Source organism: Macrobrachium rosenbergii, chromosome 10 (genome assembly GCF_040412425.1).
Source record: "Macrobrachium rosenbergii isolate ZJJX-2024 chromosome 10, ASM4041242v1, whole genome shotgun sequence".
Lineage (NCBI taxonomy): Eukaryota > Metazoa > Arthropoda > Malacostraca > Decapoda > Palaemonidae > Macrobrachium > Macrobrachium rosenbergii.
Window position 1 is genome coordinate 12,826,447 of NC_089750.1, and position 20,137 is coordinate 12,846,583.

Sequence of the window (20,137 nt, forward strand, 5' to 3'; positions counted from 1 at the left end):
ATAAGAAATACAAAAAAAATGTAAAATATGCTTTTATTAAAATGCACTAAAATGTAAAAAAAAAAATTTTTTTGAGACACACCAGGATTTTCTTATAGTAAATCTTATCTACAAAAATAAAAGCGAGGGCGCCAAGTATGGAAGGAACTGCTACAAGAAAAGAAATATATTTTATTTATTTCTAGTAGCATTTCCTTCCATGTTTGACGCTCTTATTTTTGTAGACATAATTGATTGTAAGAAAATTCTGGTGTCTCAAAAAATTGTTTTACTTTTTAGTGAATTTTAATAAAAGCATATTTTAAACATTTTTTTTAGTTTTTTATTTTATACATTTTAGTTTTGACAGAAATTGTCACTGAGTTGTGATTGTAGCTTTCGAAATTGAACGCATTATCTCGTCGAACCAAAGAAGGTTTGAAAAATCCGTTGAGTTATTAACTTATTCTACCGAGTCAAAGAAGGTAGGAAAAATCCGAAAATTTGCATGAAAATCCTGAGATACTGGGAGAGGTCACTGTAGGGTCACCAAAGGTCACTGCTGACCTACTGATCATGTAAGGTACTATTGCCACTGGAATTGAGTAACCATGCAAAATTTCAAGTCCATCGGACGAAGGGAACAGGTCGAAAATTGAGTTACAAGATTTAACCCAAACAGATGACAGACGCAGAAGTCAAGTTGAATAAAATCATGTAAAAATGGAGAGGAACAAGGAAAAGGTCTTATGAACTATTTTTGGAAGTTGTTATGAAGACTGATATCATGATTCATCTTATCTGTGTTGTTGATACACTTTCAAATAGTATTTGTCATCTAAGTCAACTTGTTCTCCCTTCAAAACTCAACAAATTAGCATCATAACAATCTTCTTGTCGTTTTATGCTTTGGAGCATGAGAGGGCAATAGAACAAGCACCTTTCGACTTTTCATTGTTATCCTCTGTCGCAGGGTGTTTCCGGAAGAGTTACTGTGTGACAAATACCAGCAGACGTCATATATTCCTGATCACAGTCACCTAACTAGTGGTTCTTCATTTGCTAAACCTCCCAGGACTCGCTCACTCCTCTCAGAGCAAGCAAACGCCGAGGTACACAGCCTAAGTTGTGTCTGGTATCGCGACATAATTATTTTTCTTAATTGCCGCGAAATTAAGAGCATTTTCGACTTTCATTTGGTGTAACAAGGACTAGGCAGATGAAAGACATCGCTGATTTCAGCCTTTAAATTCCTTCATGCTGATTTACTTGATGTTTAACATTTGACCTATATTTCACTTTCAGTTTACGAGAGGGACCTTATCAGTGTTAGTCTTCTGTAAGATTATGTAGGCCTTACCAGAACTCCGGCTCTTACATCTTGATGAACCAGTATGAGAAACAAGCTGTTAAAAAAAACTGATAGAATTAGTGTTTGAGTTTTGAGGTTTACCGGTATTAACCAGATTTCTGTTATTGCAGTGATTTGATGTTATTTTCCGTGGAATGATCCTCAGTAGATCAAATACCTTCGGTTGCTACAGCATCACCACAAAAATGAATTGGACATTGACAGCACCAGCGATGATGCTATTGCTTTTGTTGCATGCAATAGGCCTAGCTCAAGGACAAGCAGCTACAGGCGGAGAATCTGTTGAGTTATTGCCGTCAGACGTTCCAGTGACCATGATGGAAAGGTTAACGCGGGGACAAGGTCATTATTATTATTATTATTATTATTATTATTATTATTATTATTATTATTATTATTATTATTATTATTATTATTATTATTATTATTATTATTTACATACCCAAATGAAACCGACCTAAAGGCAAGTTTCCATAGTACAGAAAGCCCGTAAAAAAAGAAACAAATGCAAACTTAGATAAGAGGAAAGAAATCAGGTAGCTAAAAAAGAAAATAAAGACAAACAAAGAAGAGGAACATAGAGGCAAAAATATTACCCTTTGTCACTTGTATATTTAACCCACGTCATGAAAGATCTTCGAGTGTTTTCTTTCCCATTTTTTATCGCTTATATCGTGGTGAAAATCCATTTTTATTCTGCATTTGTGCTAAAAAAATTTCGTCAGAGATATACTACTTTCTGTAACATTTCCGTGCCATACAATTCCACGTTTGAGGATGAATGGTTAATTAACATTGAAATAAATGACAGTCATTATTTACGAATCGAGAAATAGAATGATCAACTTCAAGTGAAATTTTCTTTCCTGCAGATGTAGGAATAAAGGAGTTTTTCGATCTGAAGACCAGCTTGGGTACCATTACTGGATTGAAATTGCCAAGTCGGCCTCCCCATCATCCAAACACGCACATGCATGCCTTCAGGTAAGTCCAGAACTAGAAGTTGCCTCCATCATTACCTTCCGAAACTCTGAGGAACTTTCCTTGAAGTAACTTACATTCAGGTAAATAAGTCTAGTAAAATGTTTTTCTTAAAGTAACAACTCGTAACGTTTTACTTGCTGATTTTTTTGGCAAAAAGAAACCGCAATTCATCATCAACAGTGCACGCTGATATTTTTTAATATTACGACAGATCTCTCATCAGATAAAGCAGCCAGTTCTTGGAAATTTAGGGCCCAAGTATTTGGAAAAGCCAAATCGAGTAAAGGCATAGTGACTGGGGCTTTTTTTAAACTGGCATGTCAATACAAAGATAAAATACATGAAGCGAGAAGAGAGCAGTAACTGTCTTCCTCTTACTGCTAGTAAGAACTGGAACCTTGGTCAGCGTTTGTAACATATATTCATATCGTTGTATCTGTAAACATTGTTACATAACTTTCGAAGAATTCGGAACGTGTGGAATCGACTGTGAATTTAAGAATACTGCAACATCAAAGGAAATAGATTGTGACGCTTAAGAACAAGCTAAGGCTGTCGCGGTAGAAATAGGGGCATAGAAATAAATCTGCTGCATAAGAGATTTAAATTCAGTGATTAAGTTTGAATAAAAAAAGAAAAAACGAATTGCCTGACTATGTATAATATCCCACGTTAGCTTTCAAAACCTATATAAATACTGTTAAATGAAACTTAGCTTTCACTGTAACTCTTTTTTTTCTCAGCACGTACTATCCACAGGTAAACCCTAAATATGATCTCCCCTGATGTCCCTGTGAATTACGCCATAACAAAGCAAATGCTAAGACCATATCTTCCTTTACTGAACAGAGGTATCCCATACGCAAAGGCCCCTGTTGGAGATTTGCGCTTCGCTGACCCCGTAGACCTGGTGGGTCCGTGGCCAGGGAACTATCTAAACGCCAGTCAACTTGGGTCATTCTGCCCTCAGTATGACACGGAGAGCAAAGGTGTTTTGGGAAATGAAGACTGTCTTTTTCTCAACGTTCATACGCCATCCCACCTAGGTAAGATGCCAATAAATGAAGCATGAAGAACGTCAGTTCAGAAGAATTCAAATATGATAATTTTCCCATTTGGTGTCAATAAAGAAAATGTCCGTACTGATCTGTGAAATTTTACATTACTGATCACTTAATTGCCTATGAAAACGGGGATACTCATAAACATTGTATGGATCCCACCTGACATACTCTACTAAAAACAGATGAGGAGAACCGAGCAGAGGACACCCTCCTCCCAGTGCTCGTCTTCATCCACGGAGGTGGTTACGTCAGGGGGTCGTCGTCCCCCCACGGAGCTGGAAAGCTCCTTTCTAGGGATGTTGTTGTTGTTACCATCAATTATCGTCTTGGAGCACTAGGTCAGTGAAGGGACTAATTGAAGGCACTAGATCTGTCAATTAGTTCATCTAAGTTCATCTTTAGAATATAAGCTTCGCATGAGTATAAGGTTCTGACATTGTCAAAAATATTGTTTCACTCTGTATCGACAAGGTACTTCATCCATCACATTCCTGATACTTCATTTTTCACTTTATGTTTGGGAATAGGATACCTCAGTATGGGGGATTCGGTTCTGCCTGGCAATTATGGGTTGCTTGACCAAGTCTCTGCTCTCCGTTGGGTACAGAGAAACATCGCTGAGTTTGGAGGGGACCCGAACCAAGTCACCTTAGGAGGTTTCTCTGTCGGAGCTGCTTCTGTTCACTTTTTTATGTATTCGCCCTTATCCAAAGGTATTATTATTATTATTATTATTATTATTATTATTATTATTATTATTATTATTATTATTATTATTATTGTTGTTGTTATTATTATTATTATTATTATTATTATTGTAAATTGGATTTATGAAACACCTTATCCACCTTTCTAGATTCTCACAGGGTTTGTTCCAAGATTTGTTGTAGTGAAATGATAGTCAAGAATTGAAGCTGAAATGATAGATAGACCTGAAGAAAGGCAAAGCCATCCAATGAGATGTAAAAGGCAGAAAACAACGCAAGTGGAGTCATAGGGACAATGTAATAAGCCTTTGGGAGTATCGTAGTTTAATACACAAGGCAAACTGTAAGTGGAACACCAAGGGGCCCAAACCCGAATAAAACGAGGACCGGTGATCGCCACGTAGAGTCAAACTTAGCAGACTTGTGCACCAAAATTTGTTTGATAGAGCTTCCCTACACACTGCGTCTCTTATCTGGCTTTTGTTTCTCATTTTACATATTACAGCTTGCACTTAATAGCTGTAATTTGTTGCAAATTTGATCAACTCTTGGTATGTTCAGGCAGTAGGGACACTAAGTCTACTCTCAAGCTTGAGCTTATATTCTGGTTGGGACCACATACGGCTTCACTGGATCTATATCTGTATAATTTTTCTACCGTGGAATCCATCACTTATGACCAAACTTAATTTCAATAAATTTTTGTTTTATCTGCAGGTTTATTTCACCGCGGAATAATGTTAAGCGGAGCAGCTTCCTGCCCATGGGCCGTGACGCCTGCTGGGCGTGATCCCTTGATCGGAGCTCGATTACTGGCGCACGAATTAGGATGCCCCTCTGGAAATTCAAAGGCCTTACGGGAGTGCCTTGCCTCCAAGACATTCGAGCAAATCGTCAAAGCCCAGGGTTCATTATATGTAAGTATTTTAATTATTCTGTTATTGTGGTTTCGTTAAATATATTCGTTTGCTCTTCTCTCCATTGCAACAACGGATAGACTTTCCCTTTCTAACAATTGACAAATTTGGAATTTGAGTAAGTGCTGAGAGTTATAACTGTTCAAATAAGACCTGGTCTGCCACTTCTCTCGTAAACTGAAATTTGAAAAGTAGGATATAGGAAGAAATCAGTATAGTTTTCTAGCCAGTTCCTGAACATTTTAGATATGTGGTTTTATAGTCATAATGCCCAGTCAGCTTATTGCCGGAAATATGATATGAGGTAATAGCAAGCAGAACAGCTAAGGTAATTTTTTTTTATTTTTGGATATGAGTAGTATGGTTAAGTAGCCCTTCATTTAACTCCCCACGAGAGAGAGAGAGAGAGAGAGAGAGAGAGAGAGAGAGAGAGAGAGAGAGAGAGAGAGAGAGAGAGAGAGAGAGAGAGATTTTACACACTACAACCAATTCCGAGTAAGGAAAGCCAGGATTATTGATGCTGCTATGATTTTGATGTCACTTCTAGTGAAGTCCTTTCAGCAAGAAGAACTACCATTGATGAAAGATAGGAATATACCAATAAAGGTAAAAGTTATAGTTTACACCACTATATTGAGACCAGTTCTGACCTATGACCATGAAATATGGGCATTAACATCAAGAACTAAAAGCCAAACTCAAGTAGCAAAATTGAAAATACTCAGATTGAAAAGGGTATTTACACGGCTAAATAGCTTACTTGGCGTCTAGTGAGAGTGGTCAGGACATACAGTAAATATAAATGTATACATGTATAATACATATATATATATGTGTGTATATATGTATATGTATGTATGTATGTATATATATATATATATATATATATATATATATATATATATATATATATATATATATATATATATATATTGCTAGATGTGAATGGGCCCTTCAGTTTATTGGAACGGGTGGGGGAAGGTTGCATCCAACCATGCTTCCACACAATATCATTCAATCAATCAATTTTGTAAGAAAAAATGTTCAAACTAATGACAAGAATGAATTGTCAATTATTTCAAGGTTGTGGATGGCCACTAGGGTCCTGATACATTACAGCAATGGTTGATACTTGAGAAAATACTTGATAACAATTACTAAAACGGGTACAACACACAAGCAGGACGTGAGCCTGCACTACTGAGGGAGGACTGACGGAATATGTGAATTTTACTTCTTTGGGTGAGAGGGCCTTCTTGGCACTCGATGCAGGAAGATTCTACAAGAGCATGCCTGTCGTAGCAGGTGTCATGGGAGCATACAATTGGGGTAGAGTCGGTTCACAGCATCACCTTTGATCTGCAGTGATACAGTCAAGAGATTACCTGATGAATGGAATTTGGCACTGAGGAAGGTTTTGCTGAAGGCAGGGATTCCTATCTCATAAATATTCACAAAACACAATAATAACACTGCAGCAAATGATCGTAGGCTCTGTTTTTATGATACAAAAATTTGGACCAGGTCTGACCTGCCTCCTTCGGGAGTTGGCGCCACCGCTGTCTCCAGCATTTGGGCGTGATCTCATATGCCTTGATCACGGCTCATTGTACCTCATTCAGGTGGCCCGTGTGTCCACTGTCTGAAGCACGGAAGGCGTCCAAGGCTTTGCTTTCCAAGTGTTTAGCGAGCAGCAAGACGGTTTTGGTGGCAGAAGGGGAGTACGTCGTTACGAGGTCCTCCAAGTGATGAAGCCATTCTTCGGGGTCGTTCTCAGCCCACTTCCAGATCAATGGATGAATGAGAGGTAGGGAGGCGTAGGAACTCGTGGCAGGGTTTGGACTGGCCGAGAGAGTGCCAGCTTGGGCGTCAGCAGAGCTTGTCTATCTTGCGCAATCTTAAGTTCCTTCTCCTTAAGGGTGAGCTCATGTCGTCGTTCTTCCTCTCTTCCTTGTCTTTCTTCTTCCATTTTCGTTCTTTCTTCTTCCCTTTTCTGTTGTTGTTCCTCCTTCAGGAGATTAGCTGCTTGTCTGCCCACTGGAGGACATCAGCTCCCTTAAGCCCTGCTCTCTTCTCCTGCTCCATGATGTCGTTGTGTCCTTCGAGCAACATGTTCCTTCAAAGTTAGATGGTAAAGCCACTGGCATGGGAATTGGCACTTCTTCAAATGGCGCTCAGGGTGAGTGTTCCGGCGAACTAAAGGTCTGTTCAATCAACGATGATAACATGCACTCGGACAGTACCGGCTCTTGTGCAGAGGTTATAGGTTCAATCAATCATCAATCAATCAGTCAAAATACACGGGCCTGTTGATGTCCCTTGTGGCGGGCGGGTGCGGTGTTCCATAGAACTCTCAATCAATCAATTCTGGCACTCAGTGCGAGAGGGGTAACCTTTGGGGAGTACTACAGAACTTACAGCTGTTGTGCTAATTAAAATGGCTCATCATGATAGTGTTCAACCAAGGTTCAGTCAAGAGGGCTCATCATGAGCATGTTCATCAATCAACCAAGAGGGGGCTCATCATGAGTGTATGCAGCAATCAATCAAGGGGGACTCGTCATGAGCATGTTCATCAGTCAGTCAAGAGGGTGTCGCCATGAGCAGGTTCATCAGTCAATCAAAAGGGCTCATCATGAGCATGTTCATCAATCAATCAAGGGGCTTGTCATTAGCCAGTTCATCAATCTATCAATCAAAATAATAAGGTGGTGAGCCTCAATGGAGTTTTAGTAATGAGAGACTTGTTGAAATTATCAGGAGTGGCATACAAGTGGTTGGGGGTCTTAACTTTAGTCTTGCCCTTTTGGCGTACAAGTAAAAATGTGACCTATGTAATGAATGGAATGAGTGAACGATGGTGTTGGAAAGAGAGCGTAACAAAATTTCCAAGTCTTGTGTGGGGAATTTCGGAACTTTAGCGAACAATCTGACACTTTTCATTCAATCTCCCAGCAGACTGGGCTTCTACGCATGCTCGCTTTGTTCAGAGTGTGCGCAGCTCTTTTGTCTCGACCCATATCCGCCTTCTGAGATGCCCAGAGACTTATACTAATTTCAGGAATACAACTCTCGCTACCTACCTCAGGGGGATGAACGTAAGCGAAATCAATTCATTAATCTACAACACAAAATTTCTACTCATGTAAATGAACTGGGGAATTCGATATTAGCAAAACTCCCTGACTGGTTACTTACAGTATGGTCAAATCTAGACATCATGTCATTCCTAACTGTGGTTGCCAAATTCAGTGTTCATATCTATTGAGACTCCAAATTGTCCGAAACACTTATGCTGGAATCAGTCGCACTTTCCCTTCTGTTAGCACTTCACTGCACTGCCTAGCTAAATCCTATCACCTAAGACATGCAAATCGCTAACATGTAATAGCAGCAAACTCATGTGTGAATGGCAACGCTGTGTGCTTTCTGTCCGATTGTATGAAAAATCAGGTTCGTCTCAATCTTGCAATATTGCTCTGGTGAATGCTAATTAGGACATTGCAATTGCAATCTTTTGCAATATTATGGAATGAGCAAGATACATCCTGGCAAGGTAGCCAAATGCTAGATGTGAATGTGGGGCCTTGAGTTTATTGGTACCTGGGGGAAGGTCACAACCAACCATGCTTCCAAACACAGCAATATCATTCAATTAATCAATTATACAGGTAATTATAAGAGAAAATCTCAAAATAATGACAAGAATGTACTGACAATTAATTCAAGGTTGTTGAGGGCCACTAGGGCCCTGATACATTACAGCAATAGTTGATACTTGAAAAAATATTTGATAACAATTACTAAAACAGATGGACAACACACAAGCAGGACGTGAGCCTGCACTACTGAGGGGGGACTGATGGAATATGTGAATTAATTTTATGGGTGAGAGGGTCTTCTCGCCACTTGATGCAGGAAGATTCTACAAGAGCACGCCCATCTTAGCAGGAGCGATGGGAGCATACAATCGGGGCAGAGTTGGTTGACAGCATCAGGTTTGATCTGCAGTGATACAGTCAAGAGATTACCTGATGAATGGATTTGGCACTGAGGAGGGTTCAGCTGAAGGCAAGGGAGTCCTCTCTCATAAATATTCACAAAACACAATAAAAACACTTCATCAATGCACAATAATAATCAACAAACAGGTCACTAATATTACTCCAGGTATGGAAATGAAGGTATGATGAAAATTAGTAATAGAAGAAGAAAAGGTGACCCGCAATCTCCACGTCTCACATTACCTTATCCCCAAAGGCATCTCTATGGGCTGTTGACAACGGACTATGGCACTTGGAGGGTGGGGGCAGTGAAGGAGTGAGCCTGTGTCTCCTCTCATCTGGTTCTCTCAGAATCTCAAGTCGTTCTCTTCTGTGGGCACCAGTCAGCAGCTCCCTTTTATAGTCTCTGACCCACGGGTCATAGATGCACGATGGGAGTTGAAGCCATGCGGTTCCCACGGTCACAGGTGCACGATGGGAGGTAGGCCCATGTGGCCCCATGTGGCACCGCACCTTAATCTGGCAGCAATCCTTGGACGGTAGGAGCCGTCGGTGCCCCAACTTTCTCCTCGCTAATGGTGTCCTCTGGCAATGCTGGTGGCCGTTAATCCACTAAACCAAACGCCAGGGTCCTGTGAGAGAGGAAGACAGAGCGAAAATCACTGTTTCCAGGAATAGGGGGATTAAGATATGAGGGGGAAGAGGGGTTTAGGAGAACTAGGGAACTCCAAATCTCGGGGGGTGTCTAGTTGACCTAACAAACACTTCTGTTCTCTTTGGTTATTCATTTTATTTAATCTGAGGCGAGTGGGCTGGCTTTGTACAAGATATGCAGATACAATTATGCCGTCTGCATATTCTTGTAGCAATATATATATATATATATATATATATATATATATATATATATATATATATATATATATATATATATATATATATGTTTGTGTGTGTATACATATGTATGTGTATGTGTACATGTTTCATACTTTGCATATGCCTTTCAAAGCTTCGTGATTGAGCAAGGATAGAACAATGCGCATAACGAATGGATTCTAACTACCATTTCGTTGCAACCGTAAGTCTCTCTTCACGGTATTATAAGGGATAAAATTCGTTGTTTGAAACGCAGGACGCTGACCATTCAGTGATCACCATGTTCGGCTTGAAAGCTCAATTTTTCGTCAGAATCGAATCGCTCCCATTCTTGGCCACTCCGGAGTTTATGAACAGAGCAAGGACGAAATCAGTGTGCAAACATTCAATTTTTTGTTAGTAGCGAAGCTGACTCAGTGACATTAACTCTGTAGGTAATTACGAAACGACTTTTTTATTATGTTGATTATGGAGAAGACTTCCAAAACAATAGTTGAATATGACTGGACATGCAGGCTTCAGAAAATAATATGATCTATATAAATCTTGAAATACTTGTTACCGTTAAGAATTCTTCCCTTTTACGTTTTAGATATCAAAGACATTTAACTTTTATCTTCATAGATATCCAGTAAATGCGTGCACATACACTCGTCTCTGAATAAAACAACAGAAGTAAGCACACATTGAAATTAAAACGTAAAATTTTACCAAAAAAAGAAAAAATAAGAACGAAGAATGCTCTCTCCAAGAGCTACTCATGAAAATCAACTATTGTCTTCATGACCGTAGCTCGAAGAAGAAAAAAAACTAAACTGAAGGAAATATAGTTATTTGCTAACTTTTTAATTTAAAATTATTGTCAAAAAATCGTTTATATATTTTTGATTTAATGGCATTATTGGTAATTATATATTTCATAATAACTGTCTACTTGAAAGTGTTCCTAAACTTTTATCTTGTGTCTTCTTGTGAATAGAATAGCATATATATTCGTATGATGAAACATTAATTTCCCATGTGCTTTCTTCACTACATTCATCCACAGAAGTACGGACTTTCCCCAAACTGGTTTTTGGCTGTAATTGACGAAGGGCTTCGCCCTGAACCCTTCCTCCCAGCACCTCTAAAGGAGTTAACCCTTCGTCCAACGCCCTCACTTATAAGCATTGTACCCCAGGAAGGTCTGCTTTTCGCTTGTCGTAAGTGAAGTCCTTGCAAAGTACTGGATTCTTAATTTTGATCTTTAGATCTGCAGTATGCTCCCGAGACAGATCTTCAATTTACTCCTTTTGGGAGCATATTGAAGATCTATCTCGGGAGCATATTTTACTTATAAATCCTCCAAATCCTCCGCTTGGAAGGATTTATAAGTATTCGTTACCAATGGAGTGAGGAATCCTGTTTAGTAGCTCAGGGCCCCAGCTGCAACAGATTAGGCTTGTTCCACTCAAAGGCGGATACTGAATTTCGAAATCTATTACTACCATTAGAATTTCTCAACATTAGCAAAAGAATTGAGCTGTGTAAAATTAAAAAAAAAAATTGTATTTATCTTGAAGGGATGCAAAAAAAACTTTAATCCGAGTGAGATTGCTTGCTCTAAGGCAACTCACGGCCTCGTGTTAAAGTTGTCAAGACGCTAACAATACTATTCCTCTCCGTCTCAATACTTTCCTTTTCCTTCCTCTTTTCTCCCTTTTTCCCTTCCTGGACATGATTGCATCTTTCGTAGCTCTAGTTAGGTTTTATTTCAGTGTTGTCTGTTGTGATGAAAATTATTTCTTTCTATATAGTAGGTTCAGTTACATAAATAAGCACGATTCAACGATTATTCGTTTTCAAAAAGAATGTTAAAGGAAAAAAAGTTCTGCTCACTTACTGAGGAATTGTTTCAGGGACAAAACAAATGCGTCATGTGTAGTTACTTTCCTTTAATTCTTATTCTCTTAGGTACTACGTCTCTTAGAACATGAATATATTTTCATTATTTATAACATTGAAATTCCACAAATATAAATACTGGAGAAGGTAAAACAACCATTCAAACTCAATGTGTGAAAAAAAAATTTACTTATCTATGAAATCAATTGCAGAAGAGCTTGGGAATTTGTCAGTTTGTGTTTACGGGATAGTAATTTGGAACTCCTTTTCCTAGTCATGCTTACATTGTCGAAGCAGCGGCACAATGCGACGGCTATTTACAGCGAGTTGGCACGAAACCTCTTCGGAAGCTGGCCTGATCTTGAAGCTCAAGAACAAGTGAAGGACTTGGCTGAGGCTTTTTATTACAGCAAACATGCCAAAACATCTCGTGATGTTTTGGTGGAACAACTCACTGAGGTGAGTCTAAAACTAGAAGTTGAGGGAAATGTTTTCGTCTTTTATAGCTTCTTCGTCTGCAGATTTTGTATCACCTCCAGTGAAACAAGAACTTGTAGATATGTCGTTTACCCTTGATGCACGTTTAAGAGCGGATACGTGTATGTACACACAAAATGACCACTAGAGCACTCACATGCCGGGCTTCGGGCATTCGAATCTACATAAAGATACAGTAAAAACTTTAATATTTAACTGATTTTCCATGCCTATTCAGATGCTGACTAATTCCGGATAATTGTCAATAAAATTAATTATTTAATTTAAGGAACAGAGTTTCCAATAGACTCGCTGTATGAATACCTTGGTCTGGTCAAAATAATAAAAGTTAATTTTCTTCAGTTTAGACTTTTTATTTTATAGGATCTGCTAATAAATATTGATTATCAAGATTTATTAAAGAACGTGATTTGATTACTTACAGGGATTAACCGGTTACCATTTCGTAAAATGCATTTGGGAGGCAGCAGCATCTCTTGCTGAATCTGGAGCACCCGTTTACACGTCAGTGAGAAAATTTTGCATTTTTATTATTATTTTTCTTGCTTGCAAGCATTCGATTCAGTGGTAGACTGCTCACAAAGTTAAAAGTCCTCTTTTGGCTTACTGCAATTCAATTTCTTCATATTTTGGAAACTAATAATAATAACTATTAATTTGATGTGATGATTAAAATATAGGTAAAAATGCTTGTATGTATGTATGTATATATGTATAAGTGTATATATATTATATATATACGCACACAATATGTTTGTATGTATGCATATATGTATGAGTGTATACGTGGGTGTATGTAAATATATAATTGAAGACGGCAGCTAGCCAGGTTGGTGAAATCTCCCAAGTACAAGAACAAATAAATACTCATTTCTATATTATGAAGGAATCAATTCCAACAATCACAACAATAAAATGATGAATGATGAACGGGAAGTTAACTGAATCCGTCTCGTTCTCGCTTTCGGCAGTTCTGTCATGACTCACCGTGACCCCAACACTCCAACGTGGTCAGCACCCCTTTATAAGAAACTGAAGGAGTTGGGAATCAAGACGTCGGCCCTTGACACGTACGTGTCCCATGGAGATGACCTCCTTTACCTCTTTGATTTTCCTTACGTCCTCAAGGCAGAGTCCAGAAGAGATCAGAGGGTGGGCCAGATGATTCTTCAGATGTGGGCAAACTTCATCATCTCTGGGTGAGTTCGAGGCTCTTTTGTTTTTCAGTCTTTTAGTCTCTTCTCGGTAGAAGTTAACTTACTTAGATATTAGACTTTTTCCATGCTGCATGTGGATATATGTACGTCATGAATGATATTATTAATAATAATAATAATAATAATAATAATAATAATAATAATAATAATAATAATAATAATAATAATAATAACAGCAATAATAATAATAATAATAATAATAATAATAATAATAATAATAATAATAAAGCAACTAAATTTATTTTGTAGTGTAAAACAATGTTCAATGTTAGAAATATAATTAGGTACTTTCGAGGGCTTGTTGAACTCCCATTTCCAACCAGAAATAAAAATTCTCCAGTTAACTTACTTAGGTATGTGACCTGTAAATAAGGCTGTACTATTGGACACTGAGTGATTAGCAGGGAAGTACACGAAAATCCAGTGATGTTTTATCAGATTTTGGAGTTCTGGTTAGGGACGTTATATTGGCTTGATTTACTTTGGCTTATCATTTATGTGGGAAAAGACCAAACATCAACTAAATTAAGATTTCAAAACCGTGATTCTTGCCATCTGAAATAAGAAACGCTCTTTGGCACAAAGTCCTTGCCTCAAAGCCACCAACACCATTCATAAATTGTTATATTTTTTTTGTTACACTCGTTATTTATTTTCTTTTTATTTTCCATAGAAACCCTCAGGAAGACCTGGGTCGTTTTTCTTTGGGGGAAGTTCCAAAATGGGAACCCCTTGTGCCTCACCAGCCTGTTGGCTACTACGAGATAGCTGTTGAGCCCTCCATGGTACACAGACCCTTCAATGTCAAGGTAAGTTACACAGTTTTAGAATTCGGTGGTAAATGAACATATTTTTTCTAATCATCGTATATTTCCTCATTATACCCATGTCTTCTCAAGCAACGTCAGCAACCATTATGTGTTGAAACATTGTGATGGTTTCGTCTACTGTGTAAAGAAAACCAGAAAAGTCATTTTGTTTCTACGGAAATAAGTGAGTATAGGAATAAAGTCAAGGATCAGTAAGAAAAATTAATAAATTATTTGATTCACAGGAACAGAACTTCTGGAAAAATATTGTGCCAAATCCTGATTTACGACGCGCTTTTCGAGCAAGTCAGATTCTGCAAGATGTCAACAAGCAAACCATCACAGGGGAATGCCGATCTAATGAGCATTGTGATCTGTCGCCTTAGAGATCTTTCATATGTAAGAGTAGAATTTTATGTTTTTTTCTTCTCTTTATTATTGTTTATATCTCTTTATTATTGTTTATATTATCTTATTCTGCTACTCCAAAAAGAAAAATCCATTTACATATGTTCAGTTTTCAAAATAATGCACTGTCATCCCCAACAAACTATAGCTTGGTCGATATTTTTTATGTAATAGCCTTCCCTTTAGATGTGTGTGTATGCATACATACATTTTATATATATATATATATATATATATATATATATATATATATATATATATATATATATATATATATATATATATATATATATATATATATATACACATACATAAATACACAAACACCTGTAGAACTGACTGAAAAAATCATGCAGTGTTGTTCATAAAAATATAAATTCTGAAATAGACAAATTTGATAGATTTCTTTGAAAATAATTAGACACTTTGGAATCCTTTCTTTGGAATCAAACTTTTGGCTTTTGAAAAACACTTGTCAAATGACACTAATAGTGTATGGGAGGAAGGCAGTTTTTACTTCATGAGGCTCAGTTTTCTCAAAGGAGCAGAACATAGTAAGCATGGTAAACGAGATGGATTTCTTAGTTAAATGAATTAGTATGCTGTCACTAGAATATACCACCGGATTAAAACATCGTCCACTGTAATCTACAGCTCGTTCAGATTACTGTTCTTTTGGAAGAAAACTAACCTCTGTTTAACAGATCAAGTGGTTCCCACCCTCTCTTCTGGCTTATCAAGCCTCATTATTACCCATTCTCTTTTATCATCAAATTCCTAAGGCTTGTTACAATTCTGTAAGTAGTGTATTGATTTTCCTGCTGAGGTTCCTTAGCTGTGTTTTCATGGATTCTCAATCCCTTAATGAAGAGGAGAGGGTTACATTATTTAAAAACTAAAGATACCAACAGGGATCCCTACTGCAAAGCAAATGGGTTAGTTCATGAAGGTTTGTGAAAGAAACAACTTTTTGGTGATAAGAAAGTGTTATTGGAGTCTTCTGGAGAAGCAGCGAAGTGCTAAATAGGTAGGAAAATTAGTCAATAAAATTGAATTGTTCGTTAGGGAAAACTCAATCCGGGAGTATTAAGCAGTGTTAGTTAGGGCGAACAATGTTCCTTGGAAGACTGGGAACAATCGCAAATCTTCTGTTTATTTTCTGGTAGATTTCTCTCGCCCTTGGAGTAATGGTAGACTCCGGGCGAGGTACAATGTTTCTCCAGAAGTTCTGTTCCTGCGAAAGAGAATCACTTCCATTAATTCCCCTATTCATGGCCGATAATTAAAACAAACATAATCGTCGTCAACAGTAATTATGATAAGGAAGTTCACTGCATTTGTAAGAGGATTTACGACGCCATTTGCATCAATGAAATTTCTTAGTGACTTGGTTTTGAACTGAATAGCTCAGTGACACTTTAATCAATTTTACAACTGAATATTAGATTTGAGATTTTGGTGAAGTACTACACTCACAGACATTGATATGAAGAAAAATTAAATGTTTAAGCCACTCTTTCTCTGTAAGATCTAATCACCATTCTTGGATTAACATCTATATCGTAGTAACCAGTAGGACGGCCGGGCTCAAGTAGTTCTCATTTTGGAAAATCTGTTATGCCGTGGGTCTCCAGGTCTCCAGGTCGTCTTGTGGATCGCTGTGACTTAGGGAACAAAGAATAAAAAGAAAAATTGGTCACTCATGGGTACCGGTTTTCTTATGCTTACGCAAGCGCAAGTTATTTATAATGAAGAAGGTAGCGGATAAGATAAAGTATTGCTTTCTTCAGCAATAGAAATGATTCACATATTTAGCAACAAAATGCATAGAAAAAAGATGTTATGACCCCATCAGTTTTTTTTCAGTATAGAAGACTTCTTAGAAAGTCAAAACCCACATTTTGTACAACTTTGTGTAATTTGCTTCTCCTTTCTTCTGGCCTTCTGTGTATTTCTTTAAAAAATTATTGTTGTCATTTGAATTCAAAATAATAATAATAATAATAATAATAATAATAATAATAATAATAATAATAATAATAATAATAAAGTTAACCAACAAGTGGCCATGAGTAGTGAAGACTAATCCTTTCCTACTCCCTATCTCAATAAATTTTGTCGAAACATGAGTGCGGTCACGAAACTCCAAACGGTGAATTCAACTAACCCAGTAACGACGAAGTTCGTTATCATATGCAGAAGCATCTGTCCCACCCTTTCGGACATGGTACCGGACGTGAAGGGAAAGTCGAACACGTAAACCTCGGCGTCTCCAAGAGATACACCGGTATCGAGAATGGGGGGTCTCATATGGCAGTGCCTTCGCCCTCTTGTGCAAAGGTGCCGCTAGAAAAGAGGAGCTGGGATCGCAATGCAACATCGCGTAACTGCAGGGTTACGGAGAGTGATGGGTAGTTTTAGTTCTTTTTTTTATCATCGTTGTGATTCGTAATTAACGTACATTCTTAACCGGAAGCTCCATAGAATATAGTGCCTATATTTGTGAACATGAGAGATAAGGAAAGAAGAAACTTTTGGGACTTTATAATTAGAATAACAATAGATTCTTATTCAAAGAAGATAAAAGCAATAAAAAATTGAGAAAACAACAAGGATATTTTTGTTACCATTAATCGAAGTACCCAGAAACCATAAGGAGCAAACATATCCATTCACACGCGAAAAACCAGCGAACGGAAGTAGAGAAAAGTGCTACAAAAACAACAGATAAATAAATAAGTAAGTCGATAAACTAACAACATGCATTTTAATAACTGGCAGTCGATAAACAGATTTTAAAAATTGAGAAAACAACGCCATGTTTAACACATCCACATTTAATTAACATCTCCAGGGATATAAACGTAAGCCTGAATTTTACACTGAATGGGAAATAGAATTAAAATTGACGTCTTGAAGTCCATATTGAATACGAAACAGGATAACAACAAATTAACTGAGAAACTCGAAAAATAATCAATCCTGACCCTGTTGTTGAATGAGAAACCTGCCGTAAATGTGGTCTGAACTCCACATTAAATAAGAAATACAACAAAAATTTAAGCTTGAACTCCATATGAAAAAGCCTTCATCGTTCACTGTTTATTCTGTATATTCTCTCCTCTCCATCCCCTTCCTCCTCCCCTTTTAGATTATACTTTACTTCAGACCATACCTAAATCTCTGAATTCAGTGGAATCTTTCACTACATTTCATAATTTTCACATCTTTACGCCGTGCTGACTAAATGTACAAGGACACCACATAAATGTAGGTATCATCCGCCTCTACTTACGCATATACTGGGACTCCTGCTTCTGCAATGTATGAGGCTGAATCCCAGATACAATATTATGTATGACGAACACTCAGAGATTCTTGGTGGTCGAGGCAATGTCGCAATATTGAGTCCCTCACTTGAGCTTCGTCTGGGTAAAAGTGAGGAAAGTATGTCAGTAAAAACACATCACAGGCTTTCTGGTAACATTTAACAGCATAGAAAAAAGTATTTAAAAATTCGAGAAGAGTACACGGACTCAGATTTGACATTACTGTTACAAACAGAATTAGATCAAGTTATTGTTCATTATGCGATAGAGGTCTGTTTTTATTAGCTCTGTAGATAACTGACAAGAGTTCTTCAAAAAGATTAGGTGGACAGTTGAGCTCTTCGTATATGTGCGAATCATGTACTCATTAACACAATCAACGAGGTCCATGATGAACTTTTCTTAGCTCTTGAACACTGATTGATCTCAAGATGTAACGGAATATAATGGAAGGTTTACCTTTCAACATATGGCACCCACGGTCAGCTAGTCATCTCACCTCATCAGTGTACTTAACAGTTCAAGAGTTTTGACATTTCTGTTATCTAGCAGAACAGAGGTCAGTAGTTCCGATTTCTCAGTATTTTCATCATCTAAATGAAGGTGGTATTGTGAACACTATATGACAAGAGATCCCACCACTACTGCTATTTATGATATTAATAATAGCTAGAGAACCTTTTGCATTGGCTAGAAAAAAATTTATTGCAAAATCATTTATTAAGGAAATTTATTCTTAGGAAAAGTCCTTCAGCTTTCGTTAATTTGCTGTTTTCATCTTTATAATATTTAATAATAAGTAACTTTCGTTTCACCGACCAATAACTCGAAACATTACTGAGGTCCCCCCAAAATGCGCGCGCGCGCTCGCGCACGCACGCACGCACTGACACACACACACTGTATCAAAAAAATTTCGATAGTTCAAATTTCTACTTAGGCACCTTACTGATGCTGAGCTGATGATGTTTACTCATGACGTCATGCAAATAAGAATAGAAAACGGGATCTCTTCTCAACTCCTTCCATCTTGGCTTATATACTAGGCCTATCACAGAACTACAAAAATGATAATGGAAATGGTAATGTAAACAAGGCTCATGGATTTTTAAGTTGTTGAAGCTGTTCATCTAAAAAAAATAGGGTTACGTTTAAATCACTTCATTTTATTTAAAAATAAAACAATTATTAATTTCCTAGCAATTAAAGTCTATTCAAAAGGACGCTCATATGAAGAAAAATTCCTACAGATTTGTTCACCTATATAGACATAAAGCCAAGCTGTTGGTGATTAGAAAGAAGGACGAAGATATAATTTTTCGTACGTGTATATTAATTATTGTACATATGGCCGGTTCAAACACATAACAGATATGATTTCAAGTTTAACAGTTCAAGATAAGCTATCGGAACACAATATGGTGCATAAACTTTAGAAATGCAGTGTATAGTTACTTGATTACAGTTTTTGTAAGAGGGAGCCTAGTTACTCAATTACAGTTTTTGTAAGAGGGAGCCATTATATCAAGAAGAAAACTTGGTTACACTGAACGAAGAAGCCACAATAAGTCCGGAAACGAAAACCAAATATCACTGTTATTTTTTGCAAAGAATTATCTCATACTTTCTTCACAAGTGAATGGATAACAGAACTTAAGGGAAGAATTTTCAAAATGTTTATTGGGCATATATATATATATATATATATATATATATATATATATATATATATATATATATATATATATATATATATATATATATATATATAGTCTCAGTAATTGGGCGGCTACTTGGAAATCTCAGCTTGATGATGAATAATATTGCCAAGACCAGGAAGAACATTCTTCATTACACAAGCTTTCGAGTTATAAAACCTCATCATCAGGCTGAAAAACCGACAAGGATTAGAATAAATGAAATTACAATAAAATAAATTGTCATAATAAATCTTCAGCAAAAATACTAACCAAATATTTAAAACGAACAGTAATTACAAACTAAAAGGGTGAGACGCAAAAAAAAATGAAAAATTAAAAACGAACACAAACATAAAAATATAAAAATAAGGTGAAATGTAAACAAATTA

The 20,137-nt window shown here is 37.1% G+C and overlaps 2 protein-coding genes across 2 annotated transcripts in view; both read left to right on the top strand.

The window, feature by feature from the left end:
* LOC136842493 (esterase E4-like) overlaps nucleotides 1-20,137 on the top strand; it is a 54,208-nt gene that overhangs the window by 22,880 nt on the left and 11,191 nt on the right. Inside the window, exons 7-13 of the mRNA XM_067109873.1 lie at nucleotides 4,824-5,023; nucleotides 10,952-11,105; nucleotides 12,062-12,246; nucleotides 12,710-12,789; nucleotides 13,257-13,484; nucleotides 14,176-14,311; nucleotides 14,557-14,710. Coding sequence (XP_066965974.1) covers nucleotides 4,824-5,023; nucleotides 10,952-11,105; nucleotides 12,062-12,246; nucleotides 12,710-12,789; nucleotides 13,257-13,484; nucleotides 14,176-14,311; nucleotides 14,557-14,697 — 1,124 coding nt within the window. The 3' untranslated portion in view covers nucleotides 14,698-14,710. The remainder of the gene's footprint in view (nucleotides 1-4,823; nucleotides 5,024-10,951; nucleotides 11,106-12,061; nucleotides 12,247-12,709; nucleotides 12,790-13,256; nucleotides 13,485-14,175; nucleotides 14,312-14,556; nucleotides 14,711-20,137) is intronic.
* Nucleotides 1,468-4,311, top strand: LOC136842940 (esterase FE4-like). Its single transcript, XM_067110957.1, has 6 exons — nucleotides 1,468-1,693; nucleotides 2,224-2,335; nucleotides 3,185-3,381; nucleotides 3,582-3,737; nucleotides 3,927-4,112; nucleotides 4,256-4,311. The coding sequence occupies exons 1-6, from the start codon at nucleotides 1,486-1,488 to the stop codon at nucleotides 4,309-4,311; spliced, it is 915 nt and encodes a 304-aa protein (XP_066967058.1). The 5' UTR covers nucleotides 1,468-1,485.